The 26,669-nt window shown below is 38.2% G+C and overlaps 1 protein-coding gene across 30 annotated transcripts in view; it reads right to left on the bottom strand.

Annotated features, from left to right (window-relative positions):
* LOC105228281 (uncharacterized) overlaps positions 1-26,669 on the bottom strand; it is a 253,501-nt gene that overhangs the window by 189,065 nt on the left and 37,767 nt on the right. For all 30 annotated transcript variants that reach the window (XR_007421177.1, XR_007421176.1, XM_049446038.1 and 27 more), the window contains one exon: positions 8,932-8,983. Coding sequence is in view for 9 of the 30 variants with exons in the window: in XM_049446038.1 (XP_049301995.1) it covers positions 8,932-8,983 (52 nt within the window). In the remaining 21 variants the exon portion in view is untranslated. The remainder of the gene's footprint in view (positions 1-8,931; positions 8,984-26,669) is intronic.

The raw sequence follows: 26,669 nt of genomic DNA on the forward strand, positions 1-26,669 counted from the left end.
GGAGCTCAAACAGGCAACACAGCTCCCACTCTGACTTGTCCCCCCCCACAACCTTCATCCCGCTCCAATCCTCGTGCGAGAACCAATCAGCAACTCTTGGTTCCTCGCACAGTCTGTTCCGTGTGTCAGACCGTCATACGTCGGAACGTCGCATCAGTTAAGTGCAATTCCTGCACTGGCTGGTGCCACTTCCCGACGTGTTCCGGCCTGCGCACCACACGTGAGTGGAGTGTCACCTACGTTGCCCCATGCTGCAGGAGTCTGCCCCCGCAACTCACAACAGTGGCTTCGCCAACCAACACCCCAGTGCGACAACCGCCCCCGCGGCTTCTGCAGCTGCAACAACCACCACCAACACGTCACTCCCTCACCCCCAGCATCATTCACGGACACCCGCGACAAACGAGACTACTTCAATTCAACTGCAACGGACTCCAGAGCAAGATCGAGGAGATAGTTGCACTCATGAATCGGGAACGTATATCGATAGCTGCGGTCCAAGAAACCAAGCTCAACAGCCGCTCAGACCTTCTGAGTTGTGCAGGTTTCAACATCATTCGCAAAGATCGCGAGCGAGATAATGGTGGTGGCCTAGCCTTCATATTGCACAACACCGTGCAGTATCGTCAAATCGATGAAGACATCGACCCCAGGGATACTACCCTAGAATGTCAGGGCATAGCTATCCGGTCAGGCGATGTCGAGCTCGAAATATTTAATATATACATTCCCCCAGTTACATGTTGCCCTACAGGATATCACCCGAATATAGGCGCGCTACTTCGTGGTGAAAACCGTTTGGTACTAGGCGACTTTAACGCGCACCACGATCTTTCTTTGGCATTCCTGCCTGTCAAACGATCGTAGGGGAATGGAGCTGGCGGAACAGATTGACGATTCGACATTCTGCACAATGAATGACGAAGCACCCACCAGAGTTATGGGCACCTGTAATAGCTCGCCGGATATCACCATTGCTAGCGGTGGCCTGATAAACAGCATAACCTGGCGACCTATGCTAACTCTTGCATCAGACCATCTGCCCATAATTATCTCGATCGAGAAGCCTCCCGATTTCGTTTCTGTGGACAACCGTACCTTCATTAACTTCAAAAAAGCTAATTGGGTCGGCTTTACAGAATTCACTGAGAGCACCTTCAACGCTCTACCCATTCCTACGGACGTATGCGTTGGCGAACGTCAATTCCGCAAGGTGATCGCAGCAGCTACTGCTCGCTTCATCCCGGCTGGAAGAATAGCGGAAATCCGCCCCAATTTCCCAGCCGAAGCAGCTGTCTTAGCTAATGAGCGCGACACCTTACGCCATGCCGATCTCGGGGATCCCCGAATAAGGGATCACAATTTGGAGATTCGGCGAATGGTAAATCAACATAAGCGGACGAAATGGATAGAGCACCTGAAGTCCTGCAACCTCTCCACCGGTGTGAGTAAGCTTTGGTCTACTGTCAAAGCTTTGTCTAATCCGAAGAGACACGACGATCGAGTTGAAGTTCAATTCAATGGTCATGCCTCTTCGGACCCGAAGAAGTGCGCGAGCTATTTTAGCCGGCAGTTTACACTGCACCCTTCGGTAGACAAAGCTAAGAGATGTGTTAACCGACGGCTACGCAAAATGCCAAACAACTGCGCGCCACTTACTTTCATCGATGAGGAGGTTCAGAGTGTCATCAAAAAAGCTAAATCATCCAAATCCATTGGCCCTGATGGAATCAACATGCTTATGCTAAAGCATCTGGGGTCGACGGGAGTAGGTTATCTCACCAGAGTCCTCAACTTGTCACTAACCACTCTTCAAATACCCGATGTGTGGAAAATCGGAAGAGTGGTGCCACTACTGAAACCTGGGAAACCCGCCAACAAAGGGGAATCTTATCGCCCGATAACTCTCCTCTCCCCAGTAGTGAAGACACTTGAGGCTCTGCTACTCCCGACTTTCACTCACCACCTGAGCCTAGCCGGCCACCAGCATGGATTCCGAAAAGTGCACAGCATCACCACAGCACTTAGCGTCATAAACACCCAGATAGTCTGTGGCCTCAACCAGAAGCCACCCTGTGAGAGAACGATCCTCGTAGCGTTGGACTTCTCAAAAGCCTTTGACACAGTCAATCACACAACGCTACTGCAGGACATAGAAAAAACAACGCTTCCTCCAGGGTTAAAGAGGTGGACCATGAACTACCTGAGTGGTCGTCAGTTATCCGTACTATTTCGAGGCGAAACATCTAAACTGAGAAGAATTAAACAGGGGGTTCCGCAGGGTGGTGTCCTCTCCCCACTACTGTTTAACTTCTATATCTCGAAACTCCCACAACCACCAGAGGGGGTTTCCATAACCTCGTACGCTGATGACTGCACGATATTGACGTCGGGCAATGGAATCGATGGCATGTGTTCGAAAGTGAACAGCTACCTCTCCGACCTTTCTCGTTTCCTCACTGCACGGAATCTCCAACTTTCCCCCACCAAATCCACAGCGACCATATTCACAAACTGGACGAAGGAGTATAGACTTGAGCTTGATATTGCAGTCGATGGCGTCAAAATTCCGACTGTCAATAACCCTAAAATTTTAGGCCTAACCCTTGATAGTCTATGCTCCTTCTCTCCCCATACGACCGCGATTATCGCCAAAGTACAGAGCCGCAACAAGATCCTCAAGTCGCTAGCCGGCAGCAAATGGGGAAAAGACAAAGAAACGTTGTTGGCAACTTACAAGGCAATCGGCCGGCCGGTCCTCAACTACGCAGCACCGATATGGTCGCCTGGATGCAGTGGCACGCAGATGAGGAAACTACAGACCTGCCAAAACACAGCACTCCGGACTACGACGGGATGTCTCTTGATGTCTCCCATCGAACACCTCCATAGTGAGACGCGCATGCTTCCTGTAAAGGAGCATAATGAACTCCTCTCCAGACAGTTCCTGCTGGGATGTTTCCGTAGGAATCACCCTTGCAGCCTTCTGCTTGGAGCGGAGCCGCCTCCTAGGAGCATCAAGAGGTCATTCCTCGACTACGTCGACGACATCGTACAGTACGCCGACCGCACTTCGGACGCTACAGACTTCAGACAGGTACTGACCGCCATTCACAGTGGAGCCATTAACACCTTCACCAACTCCCTTCCCGTGAATGGCGTTCTTGGAGTCAAAGCACCACCTATAGCAGATGAAGAGCTCCAGTTGCCGCGAGAAACGCGAGTGACCCTAGCGCAACTTCGTTCTGGGTACTGTAGCAGGTTAAACTCCTACTTATCCAGAATCGACCCCGACATATCCAATATATGTCCTGCGTACAACGAGTCTCCGCATGACACTGGCCACCTCTTTGCATGCCCCACAAACCCAACCCATCTAACACCTTCCTCCCTTTGGTCCGACCCCGTCGAAACAGCGCGTTTCCTGGGCCTCCCGTTAGATGACCTCGACGACAACACAGATAACCCTTACCATCCTAACGGGGATTAGCATATCCGTTAAAACAACAACATTAATTTCTGAGCTAAACAAAATTAAGGAGGTGTTTGAATTACTATAGTGTTTTGAAATTGTGACCAGGGGGATTTCCGCGAATACCTACGTTACCGTTAGCAAGTTTATACCTTTAGTATGTTGTTTAACTGCAGTTCTGACAAAAATGTCAGCCCAATATGCTATTGAAGGGAAATTAAAAAGTGAACTGAGCAAAATTATTGCTCAAAGATATGCTGGCTAAAAAGAAAACAATTTTGTATTTAAAAAGTTTCATAAATGACGCAAATAGTGGTGTTGGTACGTCGAAATCTTGAGATGAGTGTGCGACAGAAAACTCGTTTGATATTTGGACCCAGCCTAAACAGTTGGCCCACCAAAATATCAAATGTAAGCTTTCCAATTTATCTGCAATTACAACAACGGAAATTGAAGTGCAAATATATTTTGGATGAGCTTCTATCAATCAGAATCCAACAGAAAGGTGGGATGATATGATAAATGTATTACCTGAATTGTATAAACAATCTTCCGAATATTTATCCATTGTGGCCACTTCAGTCCCTAGTAAACGACTGTTTTCTAAAGCTGGAGCGCTTGACAAGGAAAAGACTTTCCAAATTATAATTTTTAAATTCTGTTTTAAATAAATAGTTTGTCGTTTGTTCAAAAACTCTTTATATCTTTTATTTATTGAGAAAAGGTTTTTATTTCCTTAATGGAAAAGCGCTACTAAGAGAAATTAGAGGCAGGGATACTAGAATACGGACAATTGTTATACACTTAAAAAAGATCTTCCAGAAGCCAAATATTCATGAAAATCAAAAGACTTTCTTAAATATTAAGGTAGTAAGCAGTAGTTTCTTTAAAGGTGGTTTGTACTTTTTTAGTAAAATTCATTCCATCCAAAATTTGCTTTCAACTTTCTTTTGTGCAAAACACATTTTGTAATCCTTGAAACAAAATATTGGACACTGTTTTCTTTATTTCAACTCAATATGAAAAAATTTTGAGTTATGCATTTTCAAAATTTCAACTCTCTGAAAAAGTATCTTTAAATATTTGCGTATACGAGGAAAAGTATTTTATCATAAAAATATTAACCGGCCATTCTTTACAGTTACGATTTTTTAACGTTTTTTTCTACTTTAATTATATGCTTTTTTGCAACAAAATCAAAATTCCATACGTACATAAGTTATGTTATACGAGTTGTAAAATGGCTACGAAACTAGAAAGTCATTTCCTCAACTTGGACCCAAATAGAGAACGGTCTGCAAGATTTCATCGCCAACAAAATTATTTAAGTAGCTGAATGCTACCGTGATATGTATGCTGAAGTAAAGGTAAGGAAGATACAGCGATCAATGACGATTCTTTTTTAATTCGTGAAATTTCACATTTATTATTATCTTTTCACCACTTTTTGTCTGTACATTTTAACGGCAATATATGTACATATATACTTATAATACTACTAGCTGACCCCGCAACCGTTGTCCTGCGTGAAATTACGTATGTATTTTGAAATGAAGAGAAAGTTAAATTTATCAATTCTTTTTTTTTTTTTAATGTAACTTCTTCTTCTTCTTTACTGGCGTAGACACCGCTTACGCGATTATAGCCGAGTCAACAACAGCGCGCCAGTCGTTTCTTCTCTTCGCTACGTGGCGCCAATTGGATATTCCAAGCGAAGCCAGGTCCTTCTCCACTTGGTCCTTCCAACGGAGTGGAGGTCTTCCTCTTCCTCTGCTTCCCCCGGCGGGTACAGCGTCGAATACTTTCAGAGCTGGAGTGTTTTCGTCCATTCGGACAACATGACCTAGCCAGCGTAGCCGCTGTCTTTTAATTCGCTGAACTATGTCAATGTCGCCGTATATCTCGTACAGCTCATCGTTCCATCGAATGCGATATTCGCCGTGGCCAACGCGCAAAGGACCATAAATCTTTCGCAGAACTTTTCTCTCGAAAACTCGCAACGTCGACTTATCTGTTGTTGACATCGTCCAGGCCTCTGCACCATATAGCAGGACGGGAATTATGAGTGACTTATAGAGTTTGGTTTTTGTCTGTCGAGAGAGGACTTTGCTTCTCAATTGCCTACTCAGTCCGAAGTAGCACCTGTTGGCAAGAGTTATCCTGCGTTGGATTTCAAAGCTGACATTGTTGGTGGTGTTTACGCTGGTTCCAAGATAGACGAAATTATCTACAACTTCAAAGTTATGACTGTCAACAGTGACGTGAGTGCCAAGTCGCGAGTGCGACGACTGTTTGTTTGATGACAGGAGATATTTCGTCTTGCCCTCGTTCACTGCCAGACCCATTTGCGTTGCTTCCTTGTTCAGTCTGGAGAAAGCAGAACTAACGGCGCGGGTGTTGAGACCGATGATATCAATATCATCGGCATACGCCAGCAGCTGTACACTCTTATAAAAGATTGTACCTGCTCGATTAAGTTCTGCAGCTCGAACTATTTTCTCCAGCAGCAGATTGAAGAAATCGCACGATAGGGAGTCGCCTTGTCTGAAACCTCGTTTGGTATCGAACGGCTCGGAGAGGTCCTTCCCGATCCTGACGAAGCTTTTGGTCCCGCTCAATGTCAGTTTACACAGCCGTATTAGTTTTGCGGGGATACCAAATTCAGACATTGCGGCATAAAGGCAGCTCCTTTTCGTACTGTCGAAAGCAGCTTTAAAATCGACGAAGAGGTGATGTGTGTCGATTCTCCTTTCTCCTTTAATGTAACGCAGCTTGATAAACAACATTTTTTGGTTTCTGTTCCGGTGCGTAACTCGTGAGCACGCCACGTATTTTTGGCCGTGCAAAAACATAGCAGTTCCAAATTTATGCCATACATTTCTAGCGACTATCCTTGTGTAATGATGATTGTCATCTCAAATGCAATTTTTACTGGAAACTGAATACGTTTGAGCTAAAATGGCAAATCAATAGAACTCAAAGGAACTCGTAGAATCAAGCATTCTGCCCCTTGTATTCGATAGGTGCATCACAATCAGTCGGGTTCCATTACACAGTTTCGGCGCATGAAGATTGCGAAACATAATAACGACAGATCCAACTTTGAGACGCAAATAATGCGATGGCATACCAATCCTCTCCAAAGAATTTAGAATTTCCATTGTATAATTCACGGCGTCGTCTTTTGAATTTTCCAGTTTAAGTCAACAACATCGGTATTTTTGGCAGCTAACATTGCGCGTACACTTAAGGAATCGCAGTTACGATAATTTGGCCAATATTCGGATACACATTCGTGATGAGTTCATCTTTCGTGAATCGATAAACGGCAGATGGAATTGATATCAAACCATCGGAAGTATCAACCGAAATTGATCCCTTTCCAATTTTTAGTGAAGACGATGTAAAATGTCTTCGGCAATGTCATTTTTGTTCGTATCCCATAATAGACGCGGATTTGAAGCTGATATGTCAAAATGATTATCGCGAAAAGTGTGTGAACTTCATTTGCATTCCAGTGGTTATCATTTTCTAGCAATTGTAATTGCTGGCTTGTTTTTCAAAAAGTTGCATACACCATATCATTCACAGTACGCAATGACTCAAATGAAGTGGAACCACGTACATTAATCAATAGCAACCGAAGGTAGAAACAATCGTCATTTTTCGGGTGGATTGTGTAAATTCGTCCTAATGTATTAGTTGATAACACACCTGGATGTTCATCTACTGGTTGGCCTCGCTTTCTGCGTAAGTATTTCTTCGACGATGCTTTCCATGTACAATATCAAGATATTTCCGAATAGAGCAATGTTCTCGCAAACGGATCACTGACGAAAGTTGAGCAAAAACTCGTCAATGTTAATTTTGTTGCTGGCGGTGTTTCCACTAGCTGTATTGTATTCTCTGGGTTGAAATACACTATTTGGTCATTCTCCACATTAACTGCTAGATGCACAACAGTCGGAAAACGTTCATGAATTGCAAAAGTAAATACAAAGTGCTTTAGTGCAGTTCACGTATCAACCGTATCGTTCAAGACTAATAACCGCCATGTTGCTTCCTTTGGTGATGTACATACAAACGTATTTTATCGATTACACCAAACTGCAATACTCAACATTGATATGAGTTTTGAATGTGAATTAGAATTAGAAAAGCACGTGGATACTGTTTCGTGCATTTACACACAAATCGAAGTGGGATTGTGGTGTCCGCAAGTTCCATGAACCTTATTGGTTTTCATCACTTGTATAATACTGGATCTTCTTTCTTTGCATCAGGAATTTCCGCATAATTAAATACTCGTAATTTCATCAATTTTATCTGGTGTAACCACCATCCAAAGAATAATGTATGCGTGCGGCAAACCTCTCTTTTGCCACTCAACAGAACACATCTAGCAACTGACTGCACCATATATATGTTGCTTCAAGATAAAGTCCATCGAAGCTGTTGCTTCAAAAGTCTTGCTCTGACATCGTGACGATCGCTTGCTGATTGACCGCGATGCATAATACCGCACGTATGGCATCGCATTCTGGAAGTACTCGTACAAGTGCCTTGGGCTGCTAATGTATGTTGATGCCAAAAAGAACGCCGACTGATATTAGCGCGACCTCTTCATGGCATCGTAACAAATTTCAATCTGTAATTGATCACTTTGTTTGCAACACATATAACATTTTAATAATATTCAAAAATTTTTGAAGCAAACGCCAAATTTGAACGATTTAAATAATTGAAAAACAAAATAAAAAAAATTGAATGAAAAAATGTGTATGGAAAAAATTTACCTTTTGGAATATTTCAAATTTCCGACTTTTCCTCATGAAAGACATACAGGTTTTTTATTTCTAAACCTTCCCCGATTTACACAGAACATTCTCTTGAAAATTTCATCAATATTGGTTCAGCCGTTCTCTTAGCGTTACTAAAAAACAAACATTCATTCGTTTGTATGAGAAAAATAAAAGGGCTGTTTTAGGGGTTTTCCGGCAATTATTCGATTTTTTTCTCAGCAGAAACCATCTCTGAACCTCAACGAACATTTTAAAAAAAGAATTATCAAATTTGGTTCAGTCGTATGAAAGTTATGAGCGTACATACATTTTGGCGATTCATTTTTATTTATATACATAGATTTATGCTTTTATTTAGGTATGCTAATAAGTCAAAACGACACTTTGTTCTTTAATAGGACCCGCAGCGTCACTTCAAATCAACGTGTATGTCTTCATGAGTTCGCTGAGTTCAGATCAGTGTCTCAAAAACTGATGGGCTAAATCGACCCAGCTCGTCGGGCTGATCATTTACATACTATATATATATGTACATATATACTGTACAGAGACTTTTCTTCTGGGTGTTACAAGCGATATACCATAAAATAATTTGCGAAAAAACATTGATACTAATTGCAATTATTGTAATATATTAATAAATCATTATAATTGTACCTTACAAATAGCTGCTCCTGATTATTAACACGCCACGAAACGACAGTTGCGCCTGAAAGAAATTAGAGAACAATTGTAGAGGACATAGTAGAAAAAAGTTTATAAAAACCAAATATAAAACAAATAAGAAAGTTCGTAGCCGAACATTTTATACTCTCAAAATTTCCAGTTTGAACTAATTATATTAGGAATATGGGAGCTAGAGGATATACGAGGTTTGTATAAAAAGTATCGAAAATTTCGAATTTTTGCGGAATTTTGAAATTTTTGATTGTTTTTTGTTAAATGAGTCTCAGACCCCCCTCACAACATTACACTCCCACACCACACACATTACAGACACCACCTCGTCATTCACCACCACATCTTACCTACACACCACATAATCATTACATTCCACACCACACGCACAGAACTTTACCCAACATCACCATTTCAACATACCAAAAAAAGGAACAAAAGGGACGGACGGACAAGGCACCAGCCTCTTTCGCATGATCACTAAGAACGCGCAAGCATCGCCATGTTTTTCCGCTGTATTAATCCATTTTTTCGTTGCGCCCTTTTTAATTATTCAATTATTTCCGTGCAAGGTAAGTGTCCCACTAAAACAGTTTTGTTACGTCATGTTGGTACTTATATTCCGTGCTTATGCTGGAAAGATTGTCTATTTTGAATTTTGAGATAATTTCTTTAGCTGTTTTACTTGGACTCGTTTTGGTTCGTCTTCGAATTTTGCTAATTAAAAAATGGTTTTGCCAACAGTTTTTTTTATCTGCGAATACTTGACAAAAAACAACACATTAATGGTGTATTCCCCAGACCAGAGCGAAATGAGTAGATGTTTTTGTTTTGTGGGTGAGGGGGTGGAAATGTCTTCGGCATCAGCGTTGTCGTCAGAGCAACGATATGTGCCACTTGCAGGTCACTAAAAATCCCCCTCTAAGGAACCGTCGCCTACCTGGGACCACATTTGCATTACTTCAGGGTGGCATTCCATTTTTCTCATTGAGAGATTTACATCTGTTCACCTGCGTTCAGGTCCCGCTTTTTGCTGCGTAGTTTGCTTCAATCTCCAACATGACGCTGATTAAATTTTCCACGTTTATTGGGTTGAATTTACGGCTTGTGCATAAGTCTAGATCTTTTATTAGCCTGGCCGTCCATCTGCCGCGACTTTCATTCTCCCATCTTTGTTGCCATGTTGATATTGTATCTTTCCTTATTTGTTGTATTGCGCTCTTGTTATTGCCGGATGATTCCTTGAGGTCCCACAGCTTTTTCCTTTCATATGCTAAAAGGTCAATGGGGGAACTACCGCTTATAACTAATATTGCTTCGCCCAATACTGTTCGGTAGGCTGATACAACTCTGAAGGCTGCAGTGCGGTGCACTCTGACCACTACTTCACTCCGGTTTTTCTTTTTAAGCGCGTCTGCTCAGATCTCGCCTCCGTATAATAAGACGCTGATTGTCGTCGACATTAGGAGCTTTCTCTTTTCTCTGCTGGGACCTCCAATGTTGGCTATTAATCGGCTTAGTTGAGAGGTGATCTTCGCTGCCTTTCCTGCGGCGTCATACGCATAGGTGGTTTACTGCTCTTTGTGTCCTAAGAATATCCGTAGTCGTGTATAGGAATGGCAACGATTAATCATTTGATTAAATTAATCGATTATTTTCATTAAATTTACGATTTAATTACATCGAAACACCTTTTCTAATTACTCGACTATTACTCGAGTAACTACAAAATAATTGCAAATAGCATTTTGAAATTTAATACAATTTATGTTCACCTAAGTTAGCGTACAAGGGTCGAAATTGGTCGCATCAGTCATTAATGGCTGGAAACGGTGTAAACGTAGTTAAATTCTAACATGTCAACGTTGTTTAATATCAACAAATGAATGTCTGGTAGCACTGCATTCACAGTTAAGACAAATGCATTTTACGTTCAGTTGTTTGAAGAGCCATGGCGCCAGTTAAAAGCGAAGTGTGGAAATTTTTTAATAAAATAAACAGTATCTACGTTAAATGTCAACTTTGCTGCAAAAATTTAAAATTTTCTAATAACACATCAAATATGTTGCAGCATTTAAAATTAAAGCAAAAGCTACAGCATGGAATAGTGGAAATGGTTATCAAGGATAATCTACCTTTTGACTTTGTTGAAGGTATATTAAAATACATTACAAAACAAATTGATAATTAATGACGCTAAAGCTAAAAAATACATTTCAATGACCCATTAGCGTTGCTTCCAGTTATAAAGTTTTTACATACTGAAATAACAGTTGCAGATGATACTATGGTAACGGGCAGATAGTCGTCAGTGGAATCGGTAGAGAATGAGTGTGACCTCTGGGCTCGTCACAAAACTCTAGTGCACAAAAGAAGGAGGAAGGACAACGATTTTGCATCTCCACAAGATGAATTGAGCTTTTATTTGAATTATCAGGCACTAGAACTAAGTCGAAACACTATTGATGCTTGGGAAGAAATGAAAACTGTTTGCCCAAAACTGTACAGACTTTCAAAAAAGTATTGTTATCTACTTGGTACCTCAGTACCAGCTGAGCGGCTTTTCTCAAAAGCGGGTGCAACTGCGTTCATCGAAATTGCTTTTTCTTCAAACTTGGTTGAACAGAGACTTCAATGAACATATTTTCATTTATGCTAAGACAAATGAATTTTTAATACGATATTTTAATTTTATTTCCGTTTTTGTTTTTGTGTATATACCAACATAATTTTTATGTCTGAAATAAGAATATAGTCTCCTATATTTTATAGGTTTAATTTCTACGCAAAGTTGCAAAACATAGTCTTTCAAGCAAGAGGCAATTATTTTACTTTAAGATTGCTGTACATATTTTGAAAAATTTAATGTCATTGTGCTACTTAACTTCAAATATAGGCCATTTCCTCTTTTAGGATATGTCTGGGACTCTGTGATAGAGCATTATAATACAGGATTCGGCGCTGAAACTTGGTGGTGGTCTTTATGCAATTTAGTATTATTTGAAAACATTGGAATTAATCGATTTTTTTACATTAATTGCAATTATTTTTTTTATATCTTGGAATTAATCATTTGATTATTTAATCGATTAAAAAAAAATTGTCATCCCTAGTCGTGTGCATGCTTATCTCGAGGGGTATGTGCTTGTTTGTTAGCCGTAGTAGCTGTTTTCTCCGTAGCGAGCTGGAGATTGTGTGAGTCGACCCATGCTTACGTCAGTATCATAACCCAGTTCAGCTTTCTTCGCTTTTCTTCTGTACCCCTTGCTTTAATTACTGCCGCAATGTCGTCCGTGTAGCCAATTAATTACGATTCATGTGGAATTTCTAGTTTTAATATAGCGTTGTAGCTAATGTTCCATAAGTCTGGGTCTAGAATGGATCCTTGTGCTTCTCCTGACGTGACCGTTATCTGTCGTGATCCCTTTTTAGTTTCGTACAGCAGTTTCCTGTTGCTAAGGTAGCTCCGTACCACAGTCCTGAGGTAGTAGAGTATCTTAAAGCTTTTTTCGAGAACATCGATCATTCCCTCCCATCTAACGCTGTTGAAGGCGTTTCGACATCTAGAGTTGTCAGCAACACTATTCTTTTATATTTATGCCATCTACGCTGTGCGGCTTCTACACTTTCAATTACGCATTTTATATCCATTTGACAGCGGTTGAGACAGGTGGCTTTGCTCGAGCGCCGAGTTTATTCATTACTATTTTATACCCGAGTCCCCAGGGCTTTCTGTTTATATCCTCGCGTAGTTCCTCCCATTTTCTTTTTGCTGTTGTCGATGGCGTGCTTCAGCTCCTTTTTTGCTGCTTTGTATTGCCCGGCTTCTTGGGATGCAGCTCTTCAGCGCCTGAATCTCGATTGGACATCGATTTTTGACAGGCTCTTGCTATATTAAGCATTGTGTGCTCGATAATTTTTCTTGCATTTTTGGGGAAGCTGCTAGATGGGTTTTGGTCTTCTATTGCGTAGATCAATTTCGAAGTATTTAGTTTCGAAATGTTCCACTTTCGTGTTCCAATATTTTTCCTGTATCGATCGTCGTTTGTTCCGGTATTGATCGTGAAGGAAATACAGTGATGATCGCTGTCAGTGTAATCCTCCGGGACTTTCCATTTCTTCATTGAGACTGCCATGTGTCCTGATGATAGGGTAATGTCTGGTATAGTTTTTTTGCATCCCGGTCTTCTAAATGTGTTTGAATTTCCCGTGTTGAGCACTATTAGACCTAGCCGCGCAGCTGTTTCTAGAATACGCTTTCCTCTCGAGTCCGTGTTTTGCATATCCCACTTTGGAATTTGGGTCCCCAGCTATAATTAGTTGACCTTCTATAGGCCTGGCTGTGTTCTTAATATTGTCGAGCTTTTCTTGGAATTCCTGTATGCTATCGCTTGGCGTCAAGTAGCAGCTAATTACTGTAAAAAGTTCGCATTTGGCCCAGACAAAACCGTTGCCGTCACCTTTGTTTACAGTGATGGTGTTACTCCCTACTGGTAACCATATAGCGGCGGTCGAGCTGCTATCTTCCAGCCTTTTGGATTTTCTTTCAGTCACAGCCTGCAGTTAACCCAGCCAATTTTAATGCGCGCCTGTCGCATCAGGACTTCGGCTTTATCCTCATCGAGCGTTATAAATGTCCTGACCTGCTCTCTTGTGTTAGGTGCTGTTATACTTATCGTCGAGTCTTCGATGGGGTCCTGTAGCGCTTTTTTACTGCCTCTGCTACTACCTCTTTTGTTGAAAGGGGGTCGAGGTCTCTAATCTCTACTGTGGACTTTGATTTAATGTCGGCCACAGTTGCATATTCTTGAAGGGTGCTCATGACTGTCTCGCAGAAACTGGCTTTTGTGTACTGTCCCTTCTCTAGCTCTAATAATAAAGCTTGGGATCTTGTTTTGCGCATCCCTTTGATTTTGATTTGACCTCTGCTTCGTTTAGATTTATCTTGCTACGGGTATTCTTGACCTCGGCGTAGATATTTCTTTTTACTGGTTTTATAATCACGACCTCTGATTGTCGTTTGGGCCTACTATTTGCTCTCTGGTTTGCAGCCAAAAGAACCACAACAAGGGAAGAATGTTGTGTCTCTTTTGCGTTTTTGTGTTCCGTTCCTTCGTTTACAACCTCCGTTATGTGCAGCAGCTTCCAAGTTTTCAGTTAGGCTCTTGCAGGTAATGCGAGTAACAGCAAACCGAAAGCGGAATAAAGCCAAAATGGTGGAAAAATTTTGGGAAAGTAAATTTGAAAACGCAAAGCGCGTTGCAACTGACCTTTAGTCAAAAACTTAAACACACACACACACACATACGCTAAGCGCCGTGTTGCAAGTACTTACACGTATAAAGAAAAGTGGCAAGATGCTAGTGTTAATATGAACTTGCTCGCAATTAAAAAGCGTGCTCATAATGCCACAAGTTCACTGTTGCAACTTGTACTTGCAACATGGTGCTGGCACTGCCACTGCCATCGCCGCTACTTGTGTTGCACATGCCGCATATGCATTTTATAATAAATTTCAAATTTTAGTTTAGCATTTCGCTGCTTCCGACACACACATACACACACTCTTATTTATGTGCAACCATAACTCTTCATATAACTCTGCGCTAAAGTTAAAGAACTAGCGCTGCTACATGTACACTTAGCGTAGGGTAAATTCAATAATTTTAAATATTTTCAATAAATTAATTCAACAACTTGTTTCTACACGGAAGTGCTTTTTACGGAGTCCGCCTGGAAGTTGAAGTACGGTGAGATGATTAAGTGGAGAGGCTGTTGCCCTGTTATTAGTTTCTAAGTACCATTTTTTCATATTGGACTTTGACCAGCAAAAGGGAGTCTGAAAAACCCACTACCATATTACAAGCTTTATTGCTATCCAATACAGAAACCAAATTATATTTGCGTTATTTAAGTTTGTTTTAGCTGTAAAATATATATCAAAATCGGTAGACCTTTCATTTGATAGTAGCTACATATTTATTTTTATTAACTATACGTGTTAGTAACCATAGATTAGAAGTTGAACATTTTATTGTAACCAACAACATAGATATTCTCATGATCTCAGAAACTCACTTCACTAGCAAGTCTTTTTTTTTAAATAAATGGTTACGATATTATTACTTGCAACCTGATGGTAAAGCACATAGCGGATCTGCAATTATAGTTAAATCAACTTTAAAATATAAGATATTAGAACAAATTTCGTTGCATTCAGTTCAAGCTGCGTCCGTTGAAATCACAAGCGTTAATTGAGGGATTGCTATATCCGCACTGTATCTACCTCCGCGTTTCAACATAAGTAAACAGTCATTTACTAATTTTTTTAACAAACTGCAGTAGATTTCAAGCGGGTGGTGATTTCAATGCCAAACATCCATGGTGGGGATCTCTTAAATAAAAGATCCGATATTAAACTCATTCAACCTCGACTTGAATCCGATATTAATCTCAACATGGAGATAAATTCAACTAGGGATTTAGATGATGCAGTAGAGACTTTTACTAACAAAATACACGAAGCCGCCTTCATAGCCTCAACCAACTATTGTATTATAACTTCTCGAACACATACTCGTAGAAGCAGACAACCATATTCTGATGCAATATCTAAATTGGTTAAGAACAAGAGACGACTTCGAAGGATATGGCACAACAGCAGGAATCCGAATGACAAAAAAGCCCTCGATAAAGCAACTAAGGAGCTTAAAAATGGTTTAGCTGAACTTAAAGTATTGATTGGAGAATACCTCAAAAAAATTTATCCAAACAACAACAACGAATACAATATCTGGAAAGCCACCAAATACTTAAAACGGCCATCCATAAGACAGGTTCCGGTTAAAGATATTAACAATACTTGGTGCAGATCAAACATAAGCAAAGCACACGCTTTTGCCAACCATCTTAAGGATATATTTCAGCCGTTTAACCTCAGTAGCACCAGCCATCGTGAGGACGTCGAAGCATAATTTGATTACCCCTGTCCAATGGATAAGCCTCTTACATACGTAATGCTCTCTGAGGTCCAATTTGAAATATCGCATTTGAAAAATTCAAAGTCTCCAGGTCATCATAACATCGAAGGTTGGACAATCTTTTACAAGAAATGTCTATTATTTTTGGTCTTGCTTTTTAATAGTACCTTCAAATTGAGCCATTTCCCCACGCAGTGGAAATGTGCTGAAATTATAATGATAGCAAAGCCAAACAAGCCGGAAAATGAATTATCTTCATAGATCCCACATAGACATAATTCAAAGGATTCAGTCAAAAACCCTTAGACTTCTAGATCTGAGAATGCCTATGGTGATTGATGAAATAAAAAGATACAGCTCAAAGTACATAACAATATTAAATTGGCACCCTAACCCATACGCTATAAACTTATTAGACAACAGCGATGACACACGACGATTGAAAATACATCCTTTAGACCTGCCATTTAGATCGTAAGAACTATATAAGTATAAAATAATACACATTGTAAAAATATTGATACACTTTACGTTATTTTGGCTTAATAAAACTAGTTACTAAATACCCTTACATTAAGGCCAAATTGCACTTAATGCATCAAAGTGAATCACATTAATCAATTACATTTACTTATTGTCTTACGACAGATTGTAAATTAAGATGAATATTAATAAAAAAAAACTATTGGCTAATTATCGGTCTCACAACCACTTGGACTTTGACCTATGAAAAATGCCCTATAATCATAAAAAATGTAGCATCGTACCCCGCTCCCTGAAGGGGGTCAGGAAATACCAACAAGCCAATCGAAAAAAATAGTTCCTGAGATAGAGGAACTAAAGCAAAAAATTTAAAGAATTAGAGCAATTATGCCAACAATTAAAAAGTGAGAATCAAAAGCTTAAAAAACATAATAATATACTGTGAGCGTCAAAAATAAGTAAACAGCAAATCTATCAATTTTAAAATGTTTATTACAACGCAATCTTTAAAAGAATAATAAAAGTTTTACTATAGAATTCAAGGCATATATTATAAGAGTTTAACTTAGTATTAATAATAATCAAAAACTAAACACAGCCAAAAACAATTCACTTAAACTAAAAATACTCTCGTTTTTTCACGTCAAAATAAAGTAAACAGAGTTCTTTAAAGTTAAAATCTATGTACGTAAACTAAATTAATATTCATTCTAGTATTTTTTTTACTTTCCTTTGGACTTTTGGACATCACTTACTCTTCTAGGCATGTATTCTGCAAAATTTTTTTGTAAATTCTGGGGTGATTTAGCTCCATTCTTCAATCAAAGCTTTATTTATGTCGTCCTTGCTTGAAATGTCCTTCTGCTTGATTTTTCGCTCAAGGTGCTCCCACAGATGTTTGATAGAATTAATGTCTGGGGTCTGAGGAGGGTTATCCAGAGTTTTAGTGTTCGATATAACGGCCACTCAGTAACAAATTTGGACTTGTGTTTGGGATCGTTGTCCTGTTGAAAGATTCAGTTCCTGATAGGCCTAATTTTTCAATGCTTTGAGTAACGTTATTTTTGAATATGTTGAAATAATCCAATTTGTTAATCGTGGACTCATTAAAAACCCAATTCCCAATACCAGCTGCTGCCATAAACCCCAGACCATAACCGAGCTTCCACCGTGCTTTACGGTGTTGGTAACACGCTTATCATGAAAGGCTTTTTTTTGGATTGCCAAATTTTAGGAGGTTTTTTCGACTCAAATACTTCGAATTTGCTTTCGTCCGTATAAAAAATGTTTTCCCAGAAGTTTACAGCCTGATTTGTATACTTTTTTGCAAATTCCAAGTTCATCTGTTGATTCCCCTTTGATGTATAGGGCATTTGGCGTAGTACTCGTCCATGCAAACCGCTTTTGTGCAATGTTCTACTGATTGTACTGGCAGTTACTGGTTTACCCGATATTTGCGCTATATCTTTTGATATTAGAACAGCGTTTGAAGCTGGTTTTGTTTTTACTTCCCGTACAATTGATTGCCCTTCAGTGTCAATGAGGCGCTTTGATCGACCCGGTCGTGACAAATTTTCAACAGTCTGATGTTTACCATGTTTATCAATATTTTTTTTATTGTGCAATAGTGTCTTCCAACTATTTCTCTGATTTCGCGCAAAGATTTACCTTTTTAATGCAAATCTAATATTATATGATTTTTAACCGTTTCAGTGGTTGTTCGCTTACCCATTACAAACTTTGATATTTTAACGACGTAACCTCAAAAAAACAATAGAGATATAAAAAAAAAATGTTTTACTACTCACTCTTTTGAATAGTAACAGTTTCCAAAGGATATTTAGCGCTTCCCCAAAATAAGTATTAACAAGTAAAGAAGGGCTAAGTTCGGGTGTCACCGAACATTTTATACTCTCGCATGATAAAGTGATAATCGAGATTTCATTATCCGTCATTTACATATTTTTTGATTTTGCTGTAAAATTAATTAGATTAGTAGTTCCTGAGATATGGTTTTTTGTCCATAAGTGGGCGACGCCACGCCCATTTTCAATTTTTAAAAAAAGCCTGGGTGCAGCTTCCTTCTGCCATTTCTTCCGTAAAATTTAGTGTTTCTGACGTTTTTTGTTAGTCGGTTAATGCACTTTTAGTGATTTTCAACATAACCTTTGTGTTGCGTCAAGCGACATATCTACAAATTTATACCTAAAATAAAATTAATAAATGAATTATAAAATATTGAATTATAAAAATATTGAATTGTTAAAAATTAAATTAAGAAAATCTATTGTATACTTACCTTAATAATCCATTTGTAATACTCACCTTACTTACCTCAACGTAATCTATTACAATATTGAACATAAGTTGAAGATAATCATATTTACCCCTTTTTTAATACATATTTAGATTACCACTACTTTAAGCCGTTAGTTTTAAGTTAGGCTTAGCAATTAGATTAAGTGAAATAAAGAAGCTATTGTTTTTCGAACCGTTGAACCGAACGCACTCTTTTTCGTTACCGGACTACGTAAGAGTAAAAGCTGACATCATCGCTGTCCAAGAAAAGCGAAGGACGGAAGAAGGACTCAAACGAGTAAGTCTTTGTACAGTGTCCTTGTAAAGGAGCGAAAATTTAGTATGGGATTCATGGAGAGAGGGAGGCTTCGTCGCCGAAACAATTCGCATCAAAACGAGGTTTTTCAACACATCTCTGATTTGCGCTCACGCCTTGACGGAACAGAAGGACCATGTGACCAAAGATGTTTTCTATGAGCGCTTGGAGCGTACCTATGAGAGCTGCCACCGCCACGATGACGTCAAGGTGAGCAAAGAAGATATCTTTGACCCGACGTACAGTAAATTCAGCCTCCATGATGAAACAACCCCAAATGGATTAAGGCTGATCAGCTTCGCCGGGGACCGAAGTATGGTTATCTCTAATACTAGAAAAATTCTCCAGCAAATGAAAATTCATCAAACTACCGTGCTGCCTCCGGATCGAAAAGCCATCAACCAGATCGATCATGTTGTAATAGACGGAAGTCACGGCTCTAGTGTTTTACACGTGCATATGCTCCGAGGTCACAACATTGACTCGGACCACTATACTGTTGCACCCAAGATAAGCACCCGCCTTTGTGCAGCAAAAAACGCACGCCAACAAACCCAAAGAAGGTTCGACGTCGAGAAGCTGCAAACACAACAGACAGCATAAGGATTTTCTACTCGATTTGCAATCCTGCTTTCTGAGAGTACTCGTCAACTCGGTATAAGGAACTGTGGGACGGCATTTCAAACTCCTTACGTACAGCTGCAACCGAAACCATTGGTTTTCGGAAAAAGCAAAAGAACAGCTGGACGACGAGGAGTGCCGTGTCGCAGCGGAGAGAAAACATACCGCCTACCTCGCATCGTTACAATCGACCACAACACTTGCGGGATGAGATAGATATCGAGAGTTGAAGAGGAAAGGGAGAGCTTGATAAGCGGATCACTGGGATACTGCTCGAACATTTCTCTAACATACTGAATGGCAGAGAAAGCATATCACCAAGAGATGGTGAACCCGATTTCTCAATCGATGACGATGAAGCGGACGTTCCATTGCCCGACCATAATGAAGTCCGAATAGCAATTATCTGTCTGAAACAATAAAGCGGTGGAGGCCAATAGATTGCCGGCCGAGCTATTCAAATCAACTTCTTTGTAGAATATGGTTGGACGAGAGTATAACCGACTATTGGAATTTAAGGTAGCTCTGCCCAATCCACAAAAAGGGAGACCCCACAATCTGCGCCATCTACCGTGGTAAAAGCCGCCTCAAAATCGCATGTAAGATTCAATCGAGAGTATTCACTGCGTCAGATAAGTAAAGACACAATTAACATAAAAAAATAAGTCTGCACGACTTTACTAGGCTAATGAGTATCAAAACTGAGTTTGACAAAATTTATTTATTTAATTTGCTAAGCTCACAAAATTTGCTTTACGTACGGCGCTAAGCTAATGGTGGTAAAGAAAATTAAGTTTCCTCAAAGACAAATTATTTGATACTGCTTGTTGATGGAATCATAAATGTAAAAAATAAGGGACAGTGCTTAACAATTTTTTAGTACCCGCTATTGAAGGGCATTATTCTTATAGAGATCGCCACCATCATGCCAAATGGCTAAGAAAACAAATAATGTATAAAACATCTATACGATATTGGTGTACATGATCCTACTTATTTAGCTTGAATTTTTATTTTTAGCTTGCCAATACGTTTAACGATATAAAGATTCACCGCTTGGATTGGTCTGGAAACTCGCCAGATTTATTTTTTCTATTGAGCACTTATGGCACATAATGAAGAGTAAAGTTAATAAATAGAAGCCAACAAATAAAAGTCAATTAATAAAGGTTTTAGGTTTGGTTTAGTTTGGTCCCGTTATAAGGAAATCAGCTGAGTTCCTAATGAATTTTATGGCTTCAAGGATTAAGGCTAGAAGTAGAACGACTCGTTATTAGAAGATCCTATTGTGTCTACATTTCTACCGTTAGTGATGAAAATGATGCATTCGCTTTAAATTAACTTCACATTGTTTTCTTTAAATTAATCATGAAACCATGGAATGTACACTTTTGTTAATTTTTTTTTATTAATTGGATATTCCTTATAAAAACAATTTTCGAGAAAACTTTGTAAACAAATTGCTAATGTCATCTTATTTTAATTATATTTGATTGTGCGTTTTTTTTTGTTCTACAATAGAACTTTATCATAATAGAACATATAATGAGATATATACATATATTGGAGTGTTTAAACAAATTTTTTCGGAATTTTTGATGACATCTGTCGGAGAAATGGTGAATGAGATGCGTTTTTTCACTGGCGGATTTTCATGTTTGGATCTTCTGAAACAGAAAAGCCCATTTTATTCTTAAAACGTACGGGAATGATTATCGTCCCTACCAGAATCATGAAAAAATGTTGATAAATAAAAAATTAATTAACTTTTTTTTTAATTTTTCCCTATGTTTTTTTTACATAAATTTTGTCATAATATTGTCAATAAATTATAATATATATAAGTATATATAAAAATTAAGCAAATCGGTTGAGTAGTTCGACCGGAATCATGTCCGCCAGTTTAAAAAAGTTTGTTTTGAGAAAAACGATTTTAAAGTTCGAGATATGCACTCCGAACGCTCCGAACGTCGCGCGGTATTATTATTTTTAGGCCTTTTTCGAAACCTTCCAATGGTAACATTAATTCTAAGAGAATAAGAGAATAGAAAACGCAAAAAAAAAAAATTGAAAAATATTACCCTTTTTACCCATTAACTTAGTTCCATTATACTATTCTTACCGGTAGTTGTTTGCATTCGTATTTTAATTAGTAAACACGTGTTCATTTAGACGCATATTGATTATGGGAAATGTGTTTTGTTTACTTCAACGGTGTTTCGGATCGATATAATGTTATAAATTATCATACAACCAGCAACAACAAATCAGCAGCTCATTGCTTACAATTGTCAGTTCACATACGGACTCTTTTTTTCGCACAAAACAGATTTTTTTGTGGGCGAGGGAACAACGAGGAAGGACGAAAGGGCCGTGGCTTTTGTGGTCGGGTGTGTTAAGGAACGTATTCCTTATAATATAAACATAATGTGTCAAAACAAACTATCAACTAGTAATAAGTAATACTAATAAGCATTAATAGAAGTAAGATTAATGTAATGAGTTAGTCTTAAGAATATTAAAGTTATTAAGGATAAAAATAAGATACTTAATTCAAATATGTAATAACATTTAGAAGTATTAAATGCAATAATATATATAAATTAATTTTACACAAAAATATTAAGACGCTTTTATTTTTATTTGTTTTAACCGATTCAAGTAATATTTTAACTAAAACAAGAAATGTTATTAATTTATGGGTGTTGTAGTAGGTAATTCCCCATCATAAATTTGGGCTTGAAAATACTATTAGCGGGTATTGTAAGTAGTAATAAGTGTCGCATTGCTGAACCCCATTTCGGGGTACAAACTGTACTAGATTGAAATAAATAAAACACAAAAAGAAACAACAAATACAAAATTAGCATCAAGAATGATATAATACCAGATTACGTCAACCGCCATGTTGTGACGAAATTCTTGTGCGTTGAGAAGAAGAAGCAGAGCAATTTTGTTAATTCGTGAATAAACTGTATAAGTTGAATAATGCTGCGGGAATATATATTGGTAATTTTTTATTATTTTTATTTATTGATAAAATGTTTGTCAAAATTAATCGACAAACATTATCGGAAGCTGCAATTGAGCTCTTATTCTAAATTGCGGTACGCTGTCACTAAGAGCAAACAGTGATTTTGTTTTTTACAAACGGCGTTTACGGTTTGATGATAAATCACAGCGCCTTCTAAGAGTTTCTAACAAATTCGACCCGATTCGAAATGTGTGGAATTTGTTTTTTTGTTTTTTAATTTATCGACAAATTTACTCCGACAAGTTATGTGACGGTTAAAGGGGCAACTGTTGACATTTAGTAGTAGATCGTCAGTTTGAATTTATATGCCGAATAAACCCGCGAAGAGGACAAAAAATAGTAATAATGTGTGATAGTAGCACTAAATATGTGTATGGTAAATACGATGCCATACCTCAGAAAAGGGTCTACCTATGGAAATCAGCCTCTGATTGAGTATTTCGTCAAAGAATTGACCAAGAGTATTCATAGAACTAACAGAAATGTTACCATGGATAATTAGTTTACATTAATTCTTCTTGCAACAACTTTATTTAGAGAACCATATAATTTAACTATTGCTAAAAGATTTTTCAACTCAAAAGAAAGAAAGTCTTGAACAAAAACCTAATAACCTCGTGCACAATTAATGTAAAACAAAAAAGTCGAATATGATAGATTTTTATAACGTCAGCAAAGGAGGAGTAGACAAGACACGTTAGAGCACCACAAGGATAATATACAAGATTACGCCAATGATTTACCGTTACTTTTTTCGGTTTAGGCTGTGATAAATTGTTACAAAAACAAATTACAAATACGTTTGAGTTGAGAAGAAGAAGTAAGAAGGAATATAATAATGTCGCGTGAAATACTCGTATATGGGTATTTTTTCATATAAACATTTTCTTATATCACGTTCAGTCATTGAAACCCACTGAGAACTACGTAATCTTATATTTTAAAAATATTTTTTTTGTTTTATTAATTTTAAATATGTTACAATTTAGAAAATGACATTGGAGCCCAAATACCTTAACTTTATCGTACTTAAATAACCTGAAACACAAAATGTAATACAAAACAGGAAGGTGCATACCATATAATCATAAATAATTTCGTGCAAGGAACATTTCCCTAAGCTTGCTTCGTCACTATCCCAGTAACGACTGAATGATAGTGGGTAACTGCGTCAATGACAAATTTCTGTTTAAAATTTCTCATGCCCTTGCTTACAAGTAAGGAAATTTTAACTTATATAAATGCTGACGAAGGGTACAGTACGTAAAAAGGTTATATGTAATAAGAAAATATGCGAATTCTCTACCTCTTGCAAGATTGCATGGAATACAAAAACTTAAAAAAAAAATATTTTGAACACCACTTTACAGAAACAAAAAATATCTGTGAAATGTATGTACATATATGAGTATATGTAATATGACAAATGCCACACGGTTGTAATTATTTCATGAAAAATATCATGAGTTTTGGGGTAGCATATTGTGCAGCCATCGCATTTTTGTTGTTACGTCCAGAGAACGTGAATTATAGAAAAGGTTCAATTACGGACAGACGTGTGAACTGTCCAGAGCTATGAATTTTCTTTTAGTGGATTTCACCACTGTTGGCTCGGAAGGAGAAATTTTAATAGAAATGAGGGAACAGAGTTGAGCATTGAATGAAAATTATGCTCAGAAATATACATTGCTATTACAGACGTATGTTGCGCCGCTTGGCTTATATTTTTATACGTTTACACGCAATCATATCAATTGATATGAATATCCTTTTGCGAATTTTGGTGAATGCATGCAAAATTGATAATATTATAATTAAATTATGCAATAACATATAGTAATAACAAACAATATTTGTAGTTAACGTACAAACTACTACTTTTTAAATTTTTCTTATCTTTGATAATGTAATATAACTTCAATGTATGTAAATTTGCTGTACATATGTAGTACTGGTTGTAGGGTGACGAACAACTGACGAAGACTTAACGAAACACGACAAACGACGGCTCGGACATTTTTGAAAGAAAAGACGAACGAACAGTACGAGTTATACCGCAGCGGAAAGAAGACCTAAAACCTTAAGATTGTAAAGAAGTTACTTTTAAACTATTTTAACGACTTAATTCTAAATAAATAATTTTATGAAACCTAACACTGGTTTTATTACTGGAAAAGGAGCTGACCAGCTGAGAATTCCTACAAAATTGGTGGCTCGCTCGGGAATTTCACCCATACGTGAGCTAGCAGCAGCGAAAGTTGACGCAGAAAATCATCAGAGCTCAGAGTGGACACCGAAAGTCAAGAACATCAGGCAAAAACGAAGTGGATTAAAAGAAAGAGGAATTCCGAAATAGTTGCATAAATCAGCAAATAACGCACATTTCGAAGCAGTATTTGTAAAGCTACCGCAGTAAAACTTCAAGGCGACACCGAAACCTAGCGAAGCCAGCCTAAGCAGACATCTTTAAATTGTTCCAAGTAACTGAAGCTTCAGCGAACTTTCGAAGTGACGCCAAAAAGCAGCGAAGATTCCAGAGCAATAGCAGCCGAAGCAGAGCCGCAGCAGCCGAAGCAGAACAGCAGCATTCGTAGCAGCAGAGCAGAAGCCTATTTTAAATCCAGGGTAATTAACCGACATCATTCGAATAAGAAGGAGAATAAAGAAAAAGCCGAAACAAGACGAAGAAGCAGAAGCAGAAGAACCAACAGAAAGTAAGTACATGCAGTAGAAAAAGAATACAGAAAATGATATCAGAGGATTAAAGCTGGAAGTAATTGAAAGAGTTTATGTTGAAAAGAAAATAGAGAAGTGTAAAGGTGTATAGCAAGAAGCAAGAAGTAAGAAGTACATGAAATAAATTGTAAGAAGGCAAATTCTCAATGCAGAATAGTTGTGAAGAAAAAAAAAGTTGCAAGTTGAAACATGAAGAAGAAAGAAGAACATAAAATAAGATGTAAGAGTACAGAGACTGAATGTAAAAGAAATATGTAGTATGCAATATTGAATGGAATAGAAACATAAAGAATAATGAAAGTGCATTATTAAAGAAGGTTGATATAAGAAGTTGATATTAAAGTAGTCGAAAGGAAGAGAAGAGTAAGAAGTGGCAAACTAAGTATTCGTGGAAATAGAAATAAATTTTTATTAGATTCAGTCAAACTGAAGGAAAAGAAGCAATTGAAGAACGTAAACAGTGAGAATAATATCTACGCTATAGATAATGCAGTAAAAAGACAGAAATATATAAAATAATAAACACTTCATTTATTAAATTCAAACTACGAGTAATATAAGTGATCGCCAGCAGTATTTTAGACTATATACGTATTTATGTATACGCATGCACATATTCTAAGCAACTTTTGATAAACTTTTTTTTAGTTTATAAGCATCTGTATTTTTATACTTGTTACAACAAGGTCTAAATATTAGTTGGTAGGATGGACTTAAACACTTTAATGACTTTGACAGTTAATGGACTGAATGACAAGTTGAGAGAAATTGGTATTTCGACTACTGGACAAAAACGAGAACTTCAGGACAGACTACTGCAGCACTATGGCTTGTCGCGAAATTAGCCAAGCGATGATGAGTTGAGTCGGTCAGTATACGATGACGTTCAAGAATGCAACATTCCACAGTCTTCCCAGTCCTTTGTGCGGCAACAGCTATTTACTCTTAAAGATTTAGGTGATTGTGTTAGTTCATTTACTGGTGAAGGGTCGGTAGATATTCGGTTTTGGGTAAACGAATTCGAGTTGAATGCAGATATAGTAAAGTGGAACGATTTGCAAAGATTTGTTTATGGCAAGCAGCTTCTACGTGGAGCAGCCAAGCTTTTCGTTAGAAGTCAAAGCAATGTAAGCAATTGGGAAAACTTAAAAAGTGCGTTAATTACTGAATTCGGTGCTAAGCTTTGTTCGTCAGATGTTCATAAGCTGTTGAAAAATAGGCTTAAACACTCGAATGATACGTTACGTGA

The sequence above is a fragment of the Bactrocera dorsalis genome, chromosome 1, assembly GCF_023373825.1.
Source record: "Bactrocera dorsalis isolate Fly_Bdor chromosome 1, ASM2337382v1, whole genome shotgun sequence".
NCBI lineage: Eukaryota > Metazoa > Arthropoda > Insecta > Diptera > Tephritidae > Bactrocera > Bactrocera dorsalis.